This window comes from Emys orbicularis, chromosome 4 (assembly GCF_028017835.1).
Source record: "Emys orbicularis isolate rEmyOrb1 chromosome 4, rEmyOrb1.hap1, whole genome shotgun sequence".
NCBI classification, from domain to species: domain Eukaryota; kingdom Metazoa; phylum Chordata; order Testudines; family Emydidae; genus Emys; species Emys orbicularis.
This window is the reverse complement of record NC_088686.1, coordinates 152,343,824-152,363,482: the sequence shown is the minus strand read 5'-3', so window position 1 is coordinate 152,363,482 and position 19,659 is coordinate 152,343,824. Positions and strand designations below refer to the sequence as shown.

Sequence of the window (19,659 nt, the reverse complement as noted above, 5' to 3'; positions counted from 1 at the left end):
CATCCAACACAGGCTTGGGAGCGCTGATGATGCCAGCAGGGGAGGGCACTGAGCAGCATCCCATCCCTTTCTGAGCAGAAAATGGACTCCAAGTGAATGGAATGACGTCGTTATAGAACATGAATGCTCGGCAACTGTGGGTTGTCCGACAGCTAAGATCCTACCTGTTCAACCGGAGGCGCTGGGTACTGACTGACTGCCCCCCTTTAGCGTGGCTACACAGAACCAAAGGCACCAACTCTTGGTTGGTACGCTGGAGTACAGCCCTCCAAAGGCATGAGATGCAGACTCAACATGTCATGGGGGCAGACGCGCTATCCAGGCAAGAGGGCCCAGAGCAGATGCATTTGGAATAGCCAGTGGCTAGGCCTAGGGCGTCAATGTCAGGCGGCGACAGGACACAGATGTGCCCAAACACGCCCAGGCAGGTACGTTACATGTCCAACAACCATTTTCTCACTATTACACTGATGGGGTCGTGTGTGATTGGTACATTCCTCAGGGTACAATCTGGACCGATGGACAGCTGTGTCCCCTCAGCTCTCCAATTTGGGGAGCCTTTTACATTGCTTCATTGTGAGAGCAGCCACTCCTGGCCTGTTCACACACGGCTTCTCGCATGCAAAATCACTCCCAGCTGAATATATGAGTGCTTCTAGCCAGCCACTCCTGAATTATATTGCAGAGTGACACTAGCAAATTCCCAGTCCTAGACTTGTCTCCAGAAATATGCGTTTTGTATTGCCCAGCTCTCTCCTTCTGGACAATACAAGCTCATAGAAAGTCCATCATTTCATTACTAGAAAATGACATGCACAAATCTTGTTATCTCAAGTGGAGGGTCCCAAACACTTCAATCCAAACACACTGGCTTAGATAAAACAACAAAACAAGTTTATTAACTACACAGAGAGAGAGAGAGAGAGAGATTTTAAGTGATTACAAGTAATGAGGCATAAAAGTCAGAATCGGTTACAAAGAAATAAAAGATAAAATGCAAACTAATACCTAACTTTACAAGCTAAGTGAACTTAAAGCAAATGGATTTCTCTCGCCGTGTATTCATGACTGTCTGGCTGGATTCTTTCAGCCAGGACGACTCCCCCAGTTCAGTGATGCTTCCTTTGTCTTTCAAACCTTATTGATGCCGTGAGTAGAGATGAGGAGAGAGAGAGAGGTGATTTGGGGCATCTGTTCCTCATTTTTACACCTTTAGCTCCTCTTTGAGAATCACCTCTAGCTGGGGTTCAGGCAACAGTGAGTCTGTTTGCCAAGATGTAAATTTCTCGCTCACATCCTTCTTCCTGTCAAAGAATGGCTGCTTAACTAAGTGATATAGTCCAGTTGATTTTGTTGACACCTGACTGACATGTCAATTTCCCTGTTTGCTCTGAGGAACTGATTTGGGCTGCTTCCCCAGATTTGAAATATGCCTTAGCAACATGGTAACTGAGCCTTCGTGGGTCACAACTGAGAATACCAAATTCAGGACCAACTGCTGAAAAATAGAGCTGATATGCCCCAAAGCTGGTGGCTATTCTCTCATGAGATATACCAAACCAGCAACAAAAGTAAATTGCTATTTCACCACACTGGCTAACAAGCAGTCAGAACAGCAGTTTCCTTAAGCATTCCAGTCCTTGTATCGCCACCAAAAACACTAGACTTATAGATGAGTGGTTCTTTAAAGCCAATTTAATCTAATAACAGGTTCTTCTGATCCAAAGGACCATGCCCAGGTCAATATACAACTCAGATCTTACTCAAAAATCACAGTGTTGCCAGTCCTTTAGTATCTGAAATCTAAAGGTATATTCAAAGAAAGAAAGAAAGAAAAAGGTGAGAGTTAAAATTGGTTCAAGGAATCAAATAAGTACAATAACTGCAAAGTTCTTGGTTCAGGCTTGTAGCAGTGATGGAATAAACTGCTGGCTTGATAAGTCTCTGGTTACTTCCAAATCATTGGAAGGACCTCAGTCCCTTGGTTAGAATGTTCCATTAGTACAAGTCCTTAGTCCAGAGGTTTGAGCTGGAAAGAGGCAAAATGGAGGTGTTTCCAGGGCCTTTTATAGCTTCTGCCATGTGGAGGGAAACCCATTGTTTCAAACAAAGCCCTCAGCACAGCTAGTAGAAAATTACAGGTAAAAGATGGGGTTTGGGATCACATGGGCAAGTCACGTGTCCAGGCATAATTTTGCTTAGTCACAGCAGGAAATCATTACCTATACCCCAGACAGCACCTTTGCAGGACAGTCCATTCAGTGTACATGGTCTCCCATGGTCCATTGTCAGTTAAGTGTTTCTTGATGAGCCACTTAATATGGGTCATTACACATACTGAATCTATTTCCCCATGTTAAGTATCCTCACACCGTCTTGTCAACTGTCTAAAATGGGCCATCTTGATAATCATTACAAAAGTTTTTTTTTCTCCTGCTGATAATAGCTCATCTTAATTAATTAGCCTCTTACAGTTGGTATGGCTACTTCCACTTTTTCATGTTCTCTGTATGTATATATATCTTCTTACTATATGTTCCATTCTATGTATCTGATGACGTGGACTGTAGCCCACGAAAGCTTATGCTCAAATAAATTTGTTAGTCTCTAAGGTGCCACAAGGACTCCTGTTCTTTTTGCGGATACAGACTAACACGGCTGCTACTCTGAAACCTTAATTTGAATAGTCCCTCCAGGATGTGCAGGCTAAATACCTTGTGGGTGTTACCCCAGGAGGAAACAGTTGAAATCCAGGTATAGAGCCAATACTCATAACTTCAAATACAAAATGATACATGCATACAGATAGCATAATCATATTCAGCAAATCATAACCTTTTCATAGACACCTTTTCATAGACATCTTACATGCCACATTTTGTACAAGATTTGTTGCAAATATGTAACAGTGGTTGCAACAATGATCTATATGGTCATATTTTAATCAGATAACATCACAAACATCATACAGCAGAATCTTATAACTTTACCTACAATGTTGCCACACATATTTTACCGTGACAATAATTATCAGCAAATTATGAGTTTTCCTATGATACCTCACAACGCATACTTTGTACAAAATTTATCATAGTCTTGTAAAAGTGGTGAACATTGGGGTACAGTGTGTCACAATGGTCTGCCAAGAGCTAAGAACTAGATTTCAAGCTCGCTGACCATTATGGTTGTTGCAAGATGTTTGTACGGGAAACAGTTTACAAGCTATGTAGAATACTGGGTTGAACAACTGTTGAAGGGAGACATGTCACTTGAGGCGAGGTGGGTCTCAGAGCTAACTCAATCAATATTGAAAATCCTGAACATCCCTGGAGGCAGCACTTTGTTTACTGTCTGGGCGAAGTGGAGACCGGTGATCATCGCAGGGAGCAGATGCCAGAAAACCAGGGATGGGAACCACCCCGCTCGGAGCTTGCCCCTTTTTACGAGGAGTTTGATCAGGTGCTGGGTGCTGTGCTCAGTGGAGTAGCCAGGGTCTAAGTGTAGGGGGAGCAAACATAAAAAAGGCAACCCCCCCCCTTGGCTCCACCTCTGGCCATGCCCCCCCTTGGCTCCTCCCATTTCCCCCCCCAGATTAACCCCGGGGCTCGGCTCAGGACTCCTGCGGGCTTCCCGGGGGTGTGGATACCCCCATCCCCCCGCGGTCCCGGGAGAGTCTCTCCTGCCCAGCCCGCTCTGCAGGTGTCCCCCACCGAGCTGCGCCGCCGGCCCCACCTGCGGGGTCCTGTCCCCCCCGCCCTGGGCTCCAGGCTCCTGCGCCGCGCCAGAGCCCCCCGTCCAGACACTGCGGCCTGCGCCCCTGCCTTGCGGGCCCGGCCCCGGCCCCGGGGAGCCCCTTGCCCGGAAGGGTCCCCCTAGTGCAAGGCACCAGACCCCCGCCGCTCACATTCTGTCCTGTGCCGCCGCCTGTCCCCGGCCGATCCCGGCCCCGCGCTGCGGGCGGATCCCGGCTCCGGCTGCGGCTTGGGGCGGGGAGCGCTTGGCTGCCGAGCCCTGAGCCGCCGCAAAAGGTGGCTGCACCTGCGGCGATGTTGGGGCCGCGTGGGGCGCGATGGCCGAGGAGCCATCCCCCTCGCTCCTCCGGCCGCGCCTGCCGTCCCCCCCCCCCCCCCCATGGCTCCTCCGGCCGTGCTGCCCCCAGCGCCGGCCCGGCCTTCCTGCGCCGCCGCCTGTCCCCGGCCGATCCCGGCCCCTTGCTGCGGGCGGATCCCGGCTCCGGCTCCGGCTCCGGCTCGGGGCGGGGAGCGCTTGGCTGCCGAGCCCTGAGCTGCCGCAGGAGGTGGCTGCGCCTGCGGCGATGTTGGGGCCGTGTGGGGCGCGATGGCCGAGGAGCCATCCCCCTCGCTCCTCCGGCCGCGCCTGCCGCCCCCCCATGGCTCCTCCGGCCGTGCTGCCCCCAGCGTCGGCCCAGCAGGCGCCGCTTTTGGGAAATGTGCTGAGGGGAAGCGGCTGCTTCCCCTGCACCCCACTAGCTACACTACTGGCTGTGCTGCACCCCCAGCGCTTCACAACAGCCGCGCCAGCCTGGACAGCGACCTTCTCACCCCTGAACCAAGCACAGGGCCAGTGGGGAGACAGCAAGCGCTGGATGAGGCGGCCAAAGTGATTCTCGGGCTCACTGTGGTCTCCAAGGCAGCTTTGCTGCCGGAGCAGCTGCAGCACATCCTGGGTCTCTACTCGGAGGGGTTTTCTGATGCCCCCCCCCCCCCCCAGGGGCTGCCCACCGCGGAACCAGCATCAGAAACACAAGAGGCAGAGGTCGCCCCTGAGCCTGGTCAGTTTCTGGCGGCACATCTGTTATTAATCTAGGAATGGGAGGGATTTCCAATTTATTACCCAAAGCAGAATGTATTGCAAGCTGCAGGCAGCCGCATGTAGCCAGTAATGGCAGGTTGCTGGCACCACCTGGAATTCAAAATGGAGATTGGGAGCGCAAACAACACTGAAACAAGAATTTAATATTAAACTTGGACTAGAAACTCCAGCAATCTTTCAGAGCTGTGCCTAGGTTTGCCAGTTGTGGTTGGATGTATTCCTGGAAGTTTCATCACATGACATAAAAGATTAATCTTTAATTCCTGGAGGGTTGGCAATCCTAGATGAACTGTGACGGGTTCAGTCACAGAGACGCCCTTGGGACTGCCACCTGATGTGCTGAGACTACCTCTGAGCCCGTTTTCCCTGCCAGCTTGGGACTCCAGAATCCTGTCTTGTTGAACCAGACATGCCAGTCTGCTCCAGCACAAACCCAGGGTCTGAACCACGTGCCCCAAAGCTGCAGACTTAACTGAAAAGAGCTTAAGAAGTGTTCCTGTCTCTAGCACCCAGACACCCAGTTCCCCATTGGATCCAAACTCCAAATGAATCCGTTTTACTCTGTATAAAGCTTATACAGGGTAAACTCATAAATTGTCTGCCCTCTATAACACTGATAGAAAGATATGCACAGCTGTTTGCTCCCCAGGAATTAATTACTTGCTCTGGATTACTTAATAAGTAAAAAGTGATTTAATTAAATACAGAAAGTAGGATTTAAGTGGTTCCAAGCAATAACAGACAGAACGAAGTAAGTTACCTAGCAAAATAAAACAAAGCACAGAGATCCAAGCCTAATGCAGTAGGAAACTAAATGCAGGTAAATCTCACCCTCAGAGATGTTCCAATAAGCTTCTTTGACAGACTAGACTCCTTCCTAGTCTGGGTCCAACAATCACTCCCAGCCCCATAGTTACTGTCATTTTTTCCCAGTTTCTTTCAGGCATCTCTTTGGGGTGGAGAGGCTACCTCTTGAACCAGCTGAAGACAAAATGGAGGGGCTTCCAGGGCCTTATATAGTCTTTCTCTTGTGCCACATCACAGCCACAGAATGGGGTCTCTAGCCACCTGGGCAAGTCACCTGTCTATGAATGATTCAGCTTTATGCAGGCCGACACCATTGTTTACATGTTAGTTTGAACATTCCCAGGAAAGGTCAGATGAGGATTGGCGTCTCTCAAAGTCCATTTTTAGTTAAGTACTCCCAATTACTTGAATAGCCCCTTCACACTATGTTTACCAAATCTGCCTCACGTGCTTCCTACAGCAACAATCACATCCCTCAATATGCTGGCCATGCTCCTACTTCTACAGCCCAAAATCCCGTTAGCCTTCTTGGCAACAAGGGCACACTGTTGACTCATATCCAGCAATCACATCTCCCAACTCCTTTAGCAATCTCAGCTGCAGTGCATGCGGCCCCATGGACTTGTGCTCGTCCAGCTTTTCTGAACAGTTCTGAACCACTTCTTTCTCCACAGAGGGTGGAAACACTTGGAAAAGATTTGCAGCTGAGATTCAGGAGAGGGAATCTGTAGGGAAGGATGCTTCCTGCTGCTTTTTCCTCCCCTGTTGGAGTTTCTTTTGTTTCCCTTCCTGCTTGATGACTCTGCTTGTTGCTTAAATGCAAATTAAGTAGAGCACCCATTCCTTTGTTGAGACAGGCTTGTTTGCCAACCTCAGGTTAGAGCACGTGTTAACACCATAAAGGGGAATCTTATCACTTCACGTACAATGTTGCCACACACATATTTTATCAGGGCAATACTGATCGGCAAATTATACATTTACAAATAATACCTTGCAAGGTTGTACAAAGATTATTACAACAGTGGGTACGCTGTGGACACAAGGGTACATTCTGTCACACTCCCCTACCTTCCCACTTCAGTCCTTTGTTCTCGTGATGGGGTCTTTGCTCAGCTTCCCTGAAGTCCATAAAACATGGGGACTTGCTTTGTCTCTCTGGCCCCTTTGTTGATGTGGGTCAATTTCAACTAGTTCCTTAATGACTCCCTCCTCCACCCAGGCAGGGAGGTGACACCCACCTATGCCTCGTAGCCTGCCCTGAGAGCAAACTTGCTCCCTTTTCTCCCCCCAGGGTAACACTGCAACACAGAGGGGAAACTGAGGCACATACGGGGGTCATAAAATACTACAACAAATTCCCACTTTGTCACAGGGACCAATCCCCTGGTATTGTTGGTTTTTTCGCCCCACCTGGCTGATCTGACCCAAAGTGGCTCTATTCACCATGGTACTGTTTCCAGGACGCTGGGGCTTTCAAATGTGCTGAGAAGGCCCAAGATGAATCCTGGTATGTTATAGGAAATGCATTTCCTGCTGTGGGGCGCTCACACTCAGGGTCATTGGCACCCCATTGTGCTGGGTACGGCACGGACACACAGTGACCAAGACCAGGCCGGCATAGCAGGGGGCTGCAGGTCGGGATTGAGGGGCATCGGTGGGGAAGGGGGGAAGGCAGCCCCTGCTCTCACTCTGCCCCTGGCCCTGGTCCATTCTGGGTGCACTTGCATTTCTCTGGAGGCCCCTCGACCTCTGCCCAGAGCAAAATCCCAATCAACTGTGCCATGCGGCTGCAGGGATGTCACCGCCTCTGGGCTCCAGGACTGGCAGACTCTGTTAATGGTTCATTCGCTGGGGGATAAGAGGCTGGAGCAGCCCCTGAAGGAGAGACAGACAGGGACCTTGCAGCTCCACAGACACCCAGGAACTGCTCCTTCCCCTGGCATAGAGTGACCCCAGGTGAGTGGGAGCCCTAGCCCTGTACGGACAGCCCTGACATCAATTGGCCTTACAGCAGCCTTCTTCTTGTGGGGTATCTGGTGAGCACAGGGGCTGTACACAGACGGGTGAGTTATTGTACGGTCTCTGATGAGCGTGGGAACCATGCACAGATTGGTGAGTTATTGTAGGGTCTCTGGGGAGCACAGGGGCTGCCGACAGACTGATGAGTTATGGTAGTGTCTCTGGTGAGCACGGGGGCCGTGCACAGACTGGTGAGATACTGTAGGGTGTCTGGGGAGCACAGGGGCTGCGCACAGACTGGTGAGATCTTGTAGGGTCTCTGGTGAGCAAGGGCACTGCATATAGACTGGTTAGTTAATGTAAGGTCTCTGGTGAACACACAGGGGGCTGTGCATAGACTGGTGAGCTCTTTTGGGGTCTACACAGTGTTTGCTATTTTGGCAGGGCTGGGAGCTGGCAGCTTGTCTCTGGGCTTGGGAGACAGTCACAGGGAACTGATGGGTCTCCTGTCCCCGCAGGCGTCCCTCACATGGTCCCGCTGGAAGCTGTGAAGGCCCATCCCCGTCAGCGATGCTGATCCTGAGCTGTTCCTCCAAGCTGAGGCTGCTGGAGGTGATGCTACGGAGGGGCCTGCCTGACACGCTGCCGGTGACCAGGACTCGCCCGCCCCCGCAGGGCCAAACGCTCCCACCCTCGGGCTGGGCAGAGAGCAGGGGAAAGTCCCTCAGAGTCCCCTGGGTGATGGGGCACATATTGGGCTGGGGTGCAATCCCCTGGGTTGGGCTTACATGGAGGGCTGGCCCCTCCACCTGGTCAGGGGGTAGCAGTTTGGGGGGCAGACCCTTTCTCCAGGTCGGGGGGCAGCAGTTCAGGGGCTGGGCAGGCTCTTATAGATCCACAGGGGATATGCTGTACCCCAGCCTGTCACCAGTCCCCTGGGAGTGACCCCTGTAGTGGGCCGGGGCCCGAGGCCCGAGGCTGCACACAGCTCCACAGGGGCAGGCCCGTGACCTCCACCACTGGGCCTTTGACACCAGCCCTCCCATCTCTCTCCGTGGCTCCCTGCAGCGAATGCAGCCGAGTGAGATGCCTGCGGGAGGCTTGGACCGGGCCCCTGCGGTGTGTGTTGGCAGAGACCCCGGCAGCCTTTGCAAAACACAGGAGTGGTTCATTACTCTGACGGCTGCAGCTCTGCTTCCAGCAGCTTAGCTTGGGCCCCTGCTCTCTCCTTAGCTCTGCCCCACTCTGTCTGACTCAGGCCATTCCAGCTCACATACGGAGGACGGGACTCCCCTGGCCTCCTGACTCCCTGATAAGCCTGCCCGCCCTGTCAATCAGGCTGATCTGGAGCATGGGCCTCTCCCCATTGTTCCTGGGGACTGTCAGTCTCAGGCTCCTGATTTCCCATCGACCCTTCCCCTTTTAGTGCTGGGAGCTAGTCAATCAAAACACCCCCACTGAATGTTAGTAAGGGGGCAACAGTCCCCTTACATTAAGAAAAAATCCAGTCCCTGATCCTGCCCCAGGCAAAGGTTTGAACCCCAGGAGCCAGAGGTTCAGACTGGAGGTGTCAGTGAAAAGGCGAATAGCTCGGCCGTCAGGGAGCAGGGTTTTCCCCCCCTTGCCTGTAACACTAAGGAAAGGCTGTTGAGCTCAGGACACCTGTCTGGCTGGAAGTTGACCCCTGTATTTGAGTGGGGCAGGGGAACCGCCCCCCCCCCAATCTCCACACGGAACATGTGAGTCACACGGGCTCCGGCAGAACTTCCCTGAGGCTGTGGCCAAGGGAGCCAGCTGGCAGCCTGCTCTCCCTGGGGAAACAGAGTCAGAGCGGAACCTGGTGGGAGCTGAGCCCCCAGCTGAGTATGGGCAGACACGGGCAGGGCATGGCCAAGGTTAAGACCCGGAATCGCCAGCAGAGGGGTCCTGGCCTGGGGTGAGGGCAACAGGTTAACCCCAGGAGGGGAAATGGATTCCTGGCATACACACAGCCCTGGGGTTGGGACAACCAGCGTAGGGGAGCCCCCTGCATCACCAGACCCTGGGACACCAGCACCCCAGAGACATGGCTGGGCTAAGACCAGCCTCGCAGGGGGACACACCTACACCGATCCCCCAAATGCTCAAGGGGTCACTTCCTACCCCAGCCGAGGGGTCAGGACACCCCAGGGTGCAGCCAAGATGGCCGACACATGGAGGAAGAGGGGGTCACGACCCTCCTCCCTCCCTGGCAGATGGGGGTGGGGAAATGCAGTGGCTGGATCCCATCCCAGTTTCAAACCCAAAGGTTTGGGGGGGGGAGCAAAAGGGTGTTGAGGCTGCATGAAAACTCCCCCCTGCCCCTGCTAGTATCAGTGAACAGACGTGCCCTAAGGGTGGATGTGAGACTGCTCTGAGCTGGGTATTGGAAAGGGTGAGTTTGAGTTGAGCCAGCTGTGAGCATGCTGACCGTGCCTGGAAGGACAGGGATGGGGAAGATGCTGTGGCTTCTATGGATAGCATTTGGGGGTTCGAACTTCACCGGGACAGTCACTAGTTTAAGTGACCCTGCCCAGTGAAGAGATGAAATAAAGTAGGATTTTTCTGTAATATTTTTACAACACTATGTGTGCCTCAGTTTCCCCCTATGTGTTGCATGGCTACCCAGTTGCGGGGGCGAGGGTGAGGATTAAGTTTACGCTCAGGGCAGGCTAAGAGACATAGGAGTGGGTGTCACCTCCCTGTGAGGGTGGAATAAAGGGTCCTTAAGGAACTTGTTGAACTCAACCCAGATCCCCAAGGGGGCCAGAGAGACAAGGCAAGCGCTGCTGACTCCTGGATTTACCCGCCTCTCAGCCGGGAGGCTGAGCAGAGACCCCAGCTCGAGAGCACAGGACTGGGAGGTGGGGGGTGCTGGACAAAGATGGAGGCTCTCACCTGGAGCTGGCCAAGGAGGTCAGACGGAGACAGAGACAGCCTGGAAAGGGACTTTCAGTCCAGCTTGGCTGGGCCCTGGCTGACCGCAATGGACACTGCTTTACCCCCAGTTCTCTCTGCTGACCTAAGGCCGCTCCGTGACTCATAAACTGGCCTGGCTTGACAATGCTGCCGGGTGTCACTGCAAACACAGGCTGGGGTGTGGGAGCCCCCAAGAGCGGCCAGGTCTCTCCCGGGGTCTGGCTCAGTGGGAGGCACCGGGCAGAGCTCGCGGGGTGGAGCAGGAGGGCTGGAGCCCAGAGGCTCCATCTCAGAGGCGGTGGCCTGCCCTGCAGGAAGAGTGGGGCCCCTGGGGGGTGGCACTTTGAGGGCTCCTCCAAGGGGCAGAGTAAAAGCTGGGGCCCAGCATCGATCCTGGGAATCCGGGACATCCCCGGACTCTGACCCCTGTGTCTTGGCAGGTCTACGGCGCTGTGATGCATGTGAACCGCGGGAACCCGGCTGGCCAGGAGGTGCTGGTGGATTCATGGCCAGAGTTCAAAATGGTCCTGACCCGGCCATGCAGAGAAGTGCGGCCTTTGCTGGTCCCCTCCCATCGGCCGCGCTCCCCTCCCCCGCCTGACCCCATCGCTGCCCCGCTCCCCTCCCCCGACTGACGCCATCACTCCCCCACTCCCCTCCCCTGCCTGATGCCATATCTGCCCCGCTCCCCTCCCCCGCCTGATGCCATCTCTGCCCTGTTCCCCTCCCTGCGCCGTTCACAGGATCCCTTCCCCCTCCTCAAACTCTTACTTGGGGCTTGCTGTGTCCTGCTTCCCCGATGCCGTCCCTGAGGGTCATGGGGGGAGGGCAGAGGCTGCGCTCACCCCCAGGCAGTGTCCCCCCTGCAGGTGGCGCGAGACCCAAGCGATTATTTCACCAACTTGTACACGACCTTCTACCGGGACGAGGGCGCCTGCCGGGCCCTGCTGGAGAACAGCTGCACCGTGGACTGGGGCCAGGCCTTCCAGATACAGGGTGACCCCCTCCAGCCCCGCTCTGTCCAGCACCTGCCACATGGGGGGCAGGACCGCTCCCCCTCCCACAGGCCAATAGTCCTGAGGAGCCTGCCTGGGCCCCTTACCGCCCCCCCCACAGGCCAATAGCCTCGAGGAGCCTGCCTGGGCCCCTCCCCCCCACGCGCCAATAGCCCCGAGGAGCTCACCTGGGCCCCTTCTCCATCCAGACCTGGGATCCTGAATACGCCAAGCTTGGGAACCCCCGGTTGGGTCATGCCGGCTCACAGTGGCCCTTGGCCCCTCCCTGCTGCTCTCCCCTACCGGGCTGGGCCCCCCACGTCCATGGGCACCTTTCAGGGGCCCCTGCTGACAGCGCACAGCTGTCCCTGCAGGGCTGCAGGACGGGGTATACGAGACCATCAGGGACATCACCAGGGCCAGGGGGCTTGAGATGGAGACGTATCCGCACCGGCTGCTGTTGCACCCAGACCCACCTGCCATGCCCCAGTACCGGTAGGTGCCCCCGAGATATGGGGTGTGTGAGAGAGAATGGGGCAATGTACACAAGCAGCCTGTGCTAGCTGGAGGGGGGATCGGGGCTGGGGGAAGGGAAGGACCCCGGGTGCCAGGCCAGAGGCCTCCATTGTGCCCTAGATCTGGTGGCAATGAGTTCCCCAGGCTAACGGTGCTGGCAGAGTGAGGGCATCACCACGGCCCCACACACAGCCCCAGGCCTTGGGCACATGCTGCCAAGGATTTCCCATCCTGCTCCGGGGCAGGGCTGAGTCAGCCCTAGAGCTTCGCCAGGGGGCAGGGGCAGCCCAGCCTGGCCAAGGAACCTCCTTGGTCCCAGGATGGGGAGAGCAGGGGGTGGGGCAGCCTGTAACCCTTCAGTATCCTGGGACGGGCAGCCAGGGGTCCTTGACCCCAGAGCTGTCCCCTCTGAGGGGAGGGGGGCTCCAAGCACAGAGCCCCCTGGTCCCTCCTTTCCTGTCAGCGGGTAGGTCTCCGGGAAGGGTGTTCGCTGCCCACTGAGCCCTGGTGCTTTCATCTCAGGGAGCTGAGCTTAGCCAAGGCCCATTGGCACCGATGACTCTGCTGGGGCTGGACTGGACCTTGTCAGACAGCCCCTGTGCTGAGGCCGCGGGAGTGTGTCGATCCCCTCCCCGCATGTGCCAGGGCCTGACTTGATCCCGTCCCCCCAGGGCTCCCCCTTCTCCCCCACACCAGGTCTATCCTCTCTCAGCCTCCCCCCATTCTCCCTGTGCCAGGTCACTCCCCCTCCAGCCTCCCTCCCCTCCATGGGGGACACTGGGAGGAGCGATATGGGGGCTATAGCCACCCCAGAATTTTCCATAGCCTCCCCTCCCAGTGCAAAGGCCCAACGTTACGCAGCAGTAAGGATGGCAATGCCATACCATGCCACCCGTCGGTCTCGGCTGCTGCTGGCGATGGCGCTGCCTTCCGAGCTGGGTGGCACACCCCTCCCCCACAGGATACATTCCATGCCCCCCAGTTTGAGATTCGGCAACCCCCCATCCCCTCCAATTTTCTGTCCAGCCGATCTCAGCCCCACAACTGGGAAGAGGATGGCATCACTGGACACTGCTCCTCTCTTATGCCATGTCATACCAGCTCAATTTCTGCTCCCCGGGCTCATTCCCTTGTACCCCCAGCTCACTGCACCCCACGCCCCAAGCTGGGTCAATATCCCCCTATGTTCACTCCTCCCATGTTTGGTTGCTCCCCGCTCCCCTCCCCTAGACTTACCCCTTCTCCTGCTGGTTCTAGTCCCCCTGCCCCCCATGCGCTGACATCCTCCCCTTGCCAGGTCAACCCCCTCTGTGCTCACCCCACCCCGTCCTGTGTCTCTCTCCCCCCTGCCCTGTCTTGCAGGCCTGACAAGGGGCTCAGGCTGGCCCTCATGTCCCCCGCCCACGCCATGCTGCTCAGAGACACCTGGAACTTTGGGGGGAACAGCCGGAGCCTGCGGTACCTGTGCCTCCTGATCCGCCACTTCCCCAATGCCTGCCTGCTGGCCTCTGAGGGGACCCCCATCTCCTGGTCCCTCACCGACCAGCTGGTTGCCCTGACGCACGGTTACACCCTCCCGGAGCATCGCGGCCAGCACCACATGAAGCTCGTGGTGGGGATGCTGGCGGCACAGTTGCATGCCCGCGGCTTCCCTGTATACACCCGAGTGCTGCCCCACAACGAGCCTTCACTGCACACCCTGCAACGGCTCGGCTTCCGCATCCTGCCTGGGGTGTTCTCCCGGCTGGTGGTGAGGCCTGGGTTCACCCAGTCCCAGCCAGCCAGTGCCCGGGACTCGGCCCAGGACCTTGCGCCAAGCTCTGGGGAACGGCGACACGCCCAATAGCACATAGCATGGGGGGAGAGGAGAGGAGGAGAAGGGGACACGGCCTAGGGCCCTGCACCCAGCTCTGGGGGACAGCCACGCTCCAGCAGTACATAGCCCTGGGGGAGGGGAGGAGATGGGGACACAGCCCAGCCATGACCAGGGACCTGCCACCCCCGAAAAGGATACACATTGACCAGCCACCAAGGGAGCTCACCTGTCAGCCCTTGGGAAGCCGGGGCCTAGTAGAGGAGACTATCTCATGCTCCATTATCCCCTGGAGCAGGGCAGAGGCTCAGTAGGGGATGCTCTCCCCGGCAGTCAGTGCTGGCCCCAAAGAGAGCAGGGTGAGGGCTCAGCAGGGGGCGCTCTCCGCTCACAGTCCTGCCCCCGTGCCCTGTGCTGTGGGCTCAGCAGGGGGCGCTCTCCCGCTCCCTTCCCCAGGCAGTTTGTTGCTCGGCTGGGGCTGTGGTGGTGGGGGGTCGCCTTTCCAGGAGCTGCGCCTGGTCTTGCCAGAGCTTTGGTGCAAGCTCCCTTGGGCTCCAACCACATGTCCCAGCTGTGGCCCACCCCTTACCTCCCCTGTGGTGATAGGGGACAGGTGCTGGCCTTGCACGGCTGCTCCAGGGTCAGCAGGCAGCTGGAAAGCCAGTCCAGGGCTTGTGTTGATGATGGTGCACTACACGCGGGAGGGGAGCGGCCATAGGACCCCATCGTAGAGCCCTGCTGGGCCGGAACACACAAAGGAGCATGCGCTCTTCTCCCTTCCCCCCAGAATGGACGTCCTCGGCCCTGGGCAGGTGACTTGGGACTGACTTGCCCCCTGCCAGGCTCAGTGCACAGGCTGCTCCTCCCCGTGTAGCTGGGCCCAGGTGCAGAGCCAGTGAGCCATTGGGTTGGGGGAGAGGACCCCCCACACGCAGCAGACATGGCAGGTTCTCCTCCCCCTTGCTGGTAGGTCAGTAGCAGTGTGGAGAAGGGGTGGGGCACTCTGGCTCCTTGCAGGCCCCAGGGACATGCATCAGGGGGTGGGACAAAGAGTGAATTTTCTGTAATAGTTTTGATGCCTGTGTGCCTCAGTTTCCCACTGTACTATTCATGTCTGCCCAGTGGGTGCCAAAGAGTTAAAAAGCCTCTCCTGGGGCAGAGCAGGGACAGGAGGGGGAGTATCACATGGCTGGGGAGCAGGAACTGGGCGTTCAGGATCAAAACCAACCCAGATCAACGGAGGCTCCACAAAGAAGAGGAGCTGGCGTTCGGTGGGACTCAGGAGCTCCCAGCTAGGACTGAAAGAGATGGAGACAGGATCCATGTTTGGCTCTTCAGCAGCTTGACTGGGTGGGGCCCTGGCCTGTGTCTTCACCTTCACTTCTCTCTGCTGCCCCAGGGACCTCCCAGGCCGGGTTCCCGGGGACCAATAAACCGTGTGCTGTGTGGAAAAGGCTTTGGGATGTCACTGCAAACACTGGCTGGGGACACTGGTCCCCAAAGAGCAGCCAGGTCTCTCCAGGGGTCTGGCTCAGTGGGACGTGGTGAAGCAGGGGGGCTGGAGCCGTGTGCTCGGCCCTGGAGGGAGAGAGACCCCTTGGGGGGCTGGCACGTCACAGGGTTCCTCCAAGGAGTGGTTTAAAAGCTGGGGCCTAGCACTGATCCTGGGGAGCCACGACCGGGAGCAGCGCTGTGGGTCCCAGCCGGGGGCACCCGGCCAGTGTGGGGTGTCTCCTTCACAGCCAGAACCGACAGCAGAGAAGGGGGGGCACATCTGCAGGCAGACCCGGGGTAGAGCCAGCCCTGCCCCCAGCCAGGGTGCAGCCCCACCAGGGCACAGTGCCCCCCTGCCGGCCAGAGAACTGGCCCCCCAGAGCAGTGCCCCTACCCCCAGCCGGCCGGCCTGCGTTGCCCCATGACTTTGACTCTCAGACTTGCACACAGTCTCCATTTCCCAAGATTGAATCATTATTTTAAAAACTGTATAGAAATCACCACTCTCCCATCATTCCGTGCATCTGGCCCAGCCTCTGGCCCAGCTCCGGCCTCAGCGGAACCGCTTCTCCTCCCACACGTACAGCTTCCCTGCAGGCACCTTCCGGAAAAACAGGCTGTTGCCTCGGTTCATGTTCCCCTGCATGGAGAGGAGAGGAGACGGCTGTCAGGGTGCCCTACCTTGCCCTGCCCTGGGCAGCTTCCCTCTGCCTGTCACCCAGGCCCCAGTCTGCCTAGCCCTTCCCCACCCCCAGCCTCCTACCCACACACAGGGCCAGCGCTTCCCAGCCCTTTTATAACCCCCACCCTGAGATGAGTGCCAGGCACGACTGCCCCACACACGGTGTCGCTGCGCAATGGGGCTGGGGCGAGGCTGGCATGTTACTCATAAGAACATAAGAATGGCCGTACTGGGTCAGACCAAAGGTCCATCTAGCCCAGTATCCTGTCTACCGACAGTGGCCAATGCCAGGTGCCCCAGAGGGAGTGAACCTAACAGGTAATGATCAAGTGATCTCTCTCCTGCCATTCATCTCCACCCTCTGACAAACAGAGTCTAGGCACACCATTCCTTACCCATCCTGGCCAATAGCCATTAATGGACTTAACCTCCATGAACTTATCCAGTTCTCTTTTAAACCCTTTTCTAGTGCCTTTATATCTTTTTTGAGATGGGGAGACCACATCTGTACGCAGTATTCAAGATGTGGACGTACCATCGATTTATATAAGGGCAATAATATATTCTCCGTCTTATTCTCTTTTTAATGATTCCTAACATCCTGTTTGCTTTTCTGACCACCTCCTTGAGCAGCTGGCTCCAGCAGTCTAACCAAGAGGAGTAGTTGGGTGCGTAGGGGGGGAGGCCACCAGCCAGCCTGCAAGAGAGGAGAGGGGGGAGGAAGTAGCAGTGAGCCGGCCACCGTAGCCTGTTCCCAGAACCTCCCTGGCCTCCCCAGCACCACTTCCTGTCTGAGCCCTTCTGGGCTACGTTGCTTTAACGGGGCCTGAGCCAGGCAGCTCAGTCAGGTCCCAGGATCCCCAGCTGCCCCCTGTCCTTTCCCCCATGGCCAGAACTTCCTGCCCCTGCCCCCAACACTACAGCGGGGCAGTCGGGCACCAGGGGAGCATCCTTTCTCCTGGGGACAGAGGTGATGCTCCCTCGTGAGATGGCCAAGGGCAATACTCCTGAGGGGGTGGTGGGGGCTGATTAAGGAGGGCAGAACTCCCCCCCCACCCCACCAAGTCCCAGCTGTACTGCAGGGCGGGCAGGGACCGGCTCTCACACCCGAACAGGCTCGGGTCTATTCTGGGAGGCTGCAACCTGTGATTTCGCTCCTGCCAAGCGTGACATGGGACGGGAGGCACTGCAGGGCCAGGGAGCCCAAGAGGCTGCCAAGCGTCTGGGGAAGAGGGGAGCCACAGGAGCCTGCGCGAGGGGCAGGGGGCGAGCTGCGAGCACAGCCAGGACTAGCTCCACGTCAGGCTGGGAGGGGGGACAGATGGGGCCGGAGCCCAGGATCGCGGCTCTGCCAGCTGCAGCAGGGAGGGGATGATCTGTCCCCCCCATCCCACCCTGCCGCCCAGTCGCTAGCCCCAGAGGTGTTTCACCGGGGGTGACTGCGGGTGGGGGGTGATTTGTTCCCAGCGCCAGCCCCAGCAGGGCTGCAGCTACCCTGGGGGACAGTGCCTCTCTCTGGCTCGGCTCCTTTCCCTTCCCAGACCCGTGTATGCGCCGATATCCCAGTCTGACCGTGGCCACATGGGGGCTTTTGCCACTTTCACTCACCGCTCCAGCTTAGCTTCCCTGTGTAGACGAGCCCTGGGGGATGGGCTCTAGCCCAAATCAGGTTCAGCACCCCTCAACTCTGGCTAACCGTGCTCTCCCTCAAACGGTCCAGTCCCTCTTTGAACCCCCCTCAGCTCCCTCCTGTGGCAGTGAGTTCCACAGGCCCCTCACACATTGGGGGAAAAGCCACCTCCTTTTATCTGAATGTGCCAGCCTTCAGCGTCCCCGGCCACCCACCCGGTGCCATGTCTGGGCAGGGCAGAGCGCTCTCGCCTGCCGGTGCCAGCTGTTCACATTCCACATCAGCAGCCAATGACAGCAGCTCCGCTCCCCCTCTGAAGGGTTTCTACCTAGCCCCTTAGAGGCCGGAACATCGTCATCCCAGAGCAAACCCTATAGGATGTGGGGGGGAGATGCTGCATCTCCCTGCTTCCTGAACAGGAGCCGCTGCGTCCCCTGCTCCTCAGAGGTGGGGCAGACGCCCTTGCGTTGCAGGGGGAGGCTGCAGCTGGCTCGGGACGGCGTGCGGGGCACTCACCCACAGTTGGAGACGAACACAAAGGGGTACGTCAGCATACTGGCAAAGAACTGCAGGCACGAGAGATGCGCCACAGTTAGCAGGGCGGGGCGCTGGCTCCGCAGCCCCGCACGGAGCCCCCCAGCCGCAGGAGCACAAGGAATGGAGAGGGAGGGTGTCTCAGTGGGGCCCTGCCCAGAGAGGGATCTCACTGGCACTCACTGACTTTCTCCTGGGCAAGGAGGTCTTTGTCCTTCCCTTCCCAGGTCACCAGAGAGACCAGGCTCAGGACAGATATGGGCTGGACGGGTAGGGCAGTGGGCACAACATGCCCAAGGGGAGGGGGCCAGCTGGGCAGAGCACCAGGGGCGGGGCGGGGCGGGGCCAGGCCAAGGTGCACGAGAGGGTGGAGAGCTCACCCACCATGCAGCACCAGCTAGTGATTTAGACTCATGTAAGCGCACCAGCCTCACACCCCATGGTTCCCTCAAACTGGCCACTCCCATCCCAGAGCAGTTCTGTGGGGCTACCCCCCCCAGACCTGAGAGGAGAGTAGGGGTTACACACGCACTCCAGTGACAGCCTGTGAGTAGCTCTTCATCTCGCTCATGGTGGAGACCTAGAGAGGGAGGGAAACGCATTGAACAAGGAGACCCCGCACCCTGCCACAGCCCGGCCCCTCCATCCCCAGACACAGGGAGCTGCCTCTGCCCCGATTCCCCACACCGAGTCTGCACGCTGGGCTCCGCCAGGGCCTGAAACCCAAACTGTCCCCACGCGGGTTGCGGCCGCTGCTAGGACAGGCTCCCCGGCCGGGACAAGCAATCGGAATCCAACCTTCTCGGGCCCGCTATAATGGGAAGTCTGAAACACTAATTAAAACAGATGTGGTACGCCCGTAGGAGAGAAGGTGCAGGGCACTATACTACACAAAGAGGCAGTAAAACAAATAAAATATCAACACCTTCCACCTTAATGCCTGGCCCTAACAAAAAATGTGTTGCCATATGTCCTATGCTTTTCCAGGGATACCTGGGCAGAAGGATCCCAAAAGAAAAAGAAAAAGAAAAAAAAAGGGGTGGAGTATTAGGATATAGATATTCAGGCCTGTAAGCAAAGGCCTAGACTTTAAGAATGTAGGTGTATTCTTATCACTTAGCTAGTTATAGAGGAACAAAACAAGAATCAAAATCACAGTCTGCCTGTGTCTGGGCCTTCTCTCACCATGACAGTCTGAGGCCCTGTTCTTAGGCTAAGGCCTTTGGCTAAACAGCAAAGGCAGCCATAAGGTGGGAAGCAAACGGTCACGTCCTCACCAGTCACACTGAAATAAGGCAGTTTTGGGCTGTTAAAAAGGTGATCCAATTTTTCACCTCCAGAGAAAGGGAAGAGCCTAGAAGATTTAAAAAACACTTAGTTTGATAGCATCCTGTCTGACAAGAACTCATCAATAGCTGGGGTGTGAAATCCTCATTTCTGTGTTGTTCTATCACTT

The 19,659-nt window shown here is 56.8% G+C and overlaps 1 protein-coding gene across 1 annotated transcript; it reads left to right on the top strand.

The window, feature by feature from the left end:
- Positions 1-276: 276 nt before the first annotated feature.
- On the top strand, positions 277-13,896 carry LOC135877921 (glycine N-acyltransferase-like protein 3). The gene is made up of 6 exons (XM_065403445.1): positions 277-428; positions 8,121-8,250; positions 10,980-11,087; positions 11,409-11,535; positions 11,909-12,029; positions 13,413-13,896. Exons 1-6 carry the CDS (start codon positions 277-279, stop codon positions 13,894-13,896), a joined length of 1,122 nt encoding a protein of 373 aa, XP_065259517.1.
- The last annotated feature ends 5,763 nt before the right edge of the window (positions 13,897-19,659 follow it).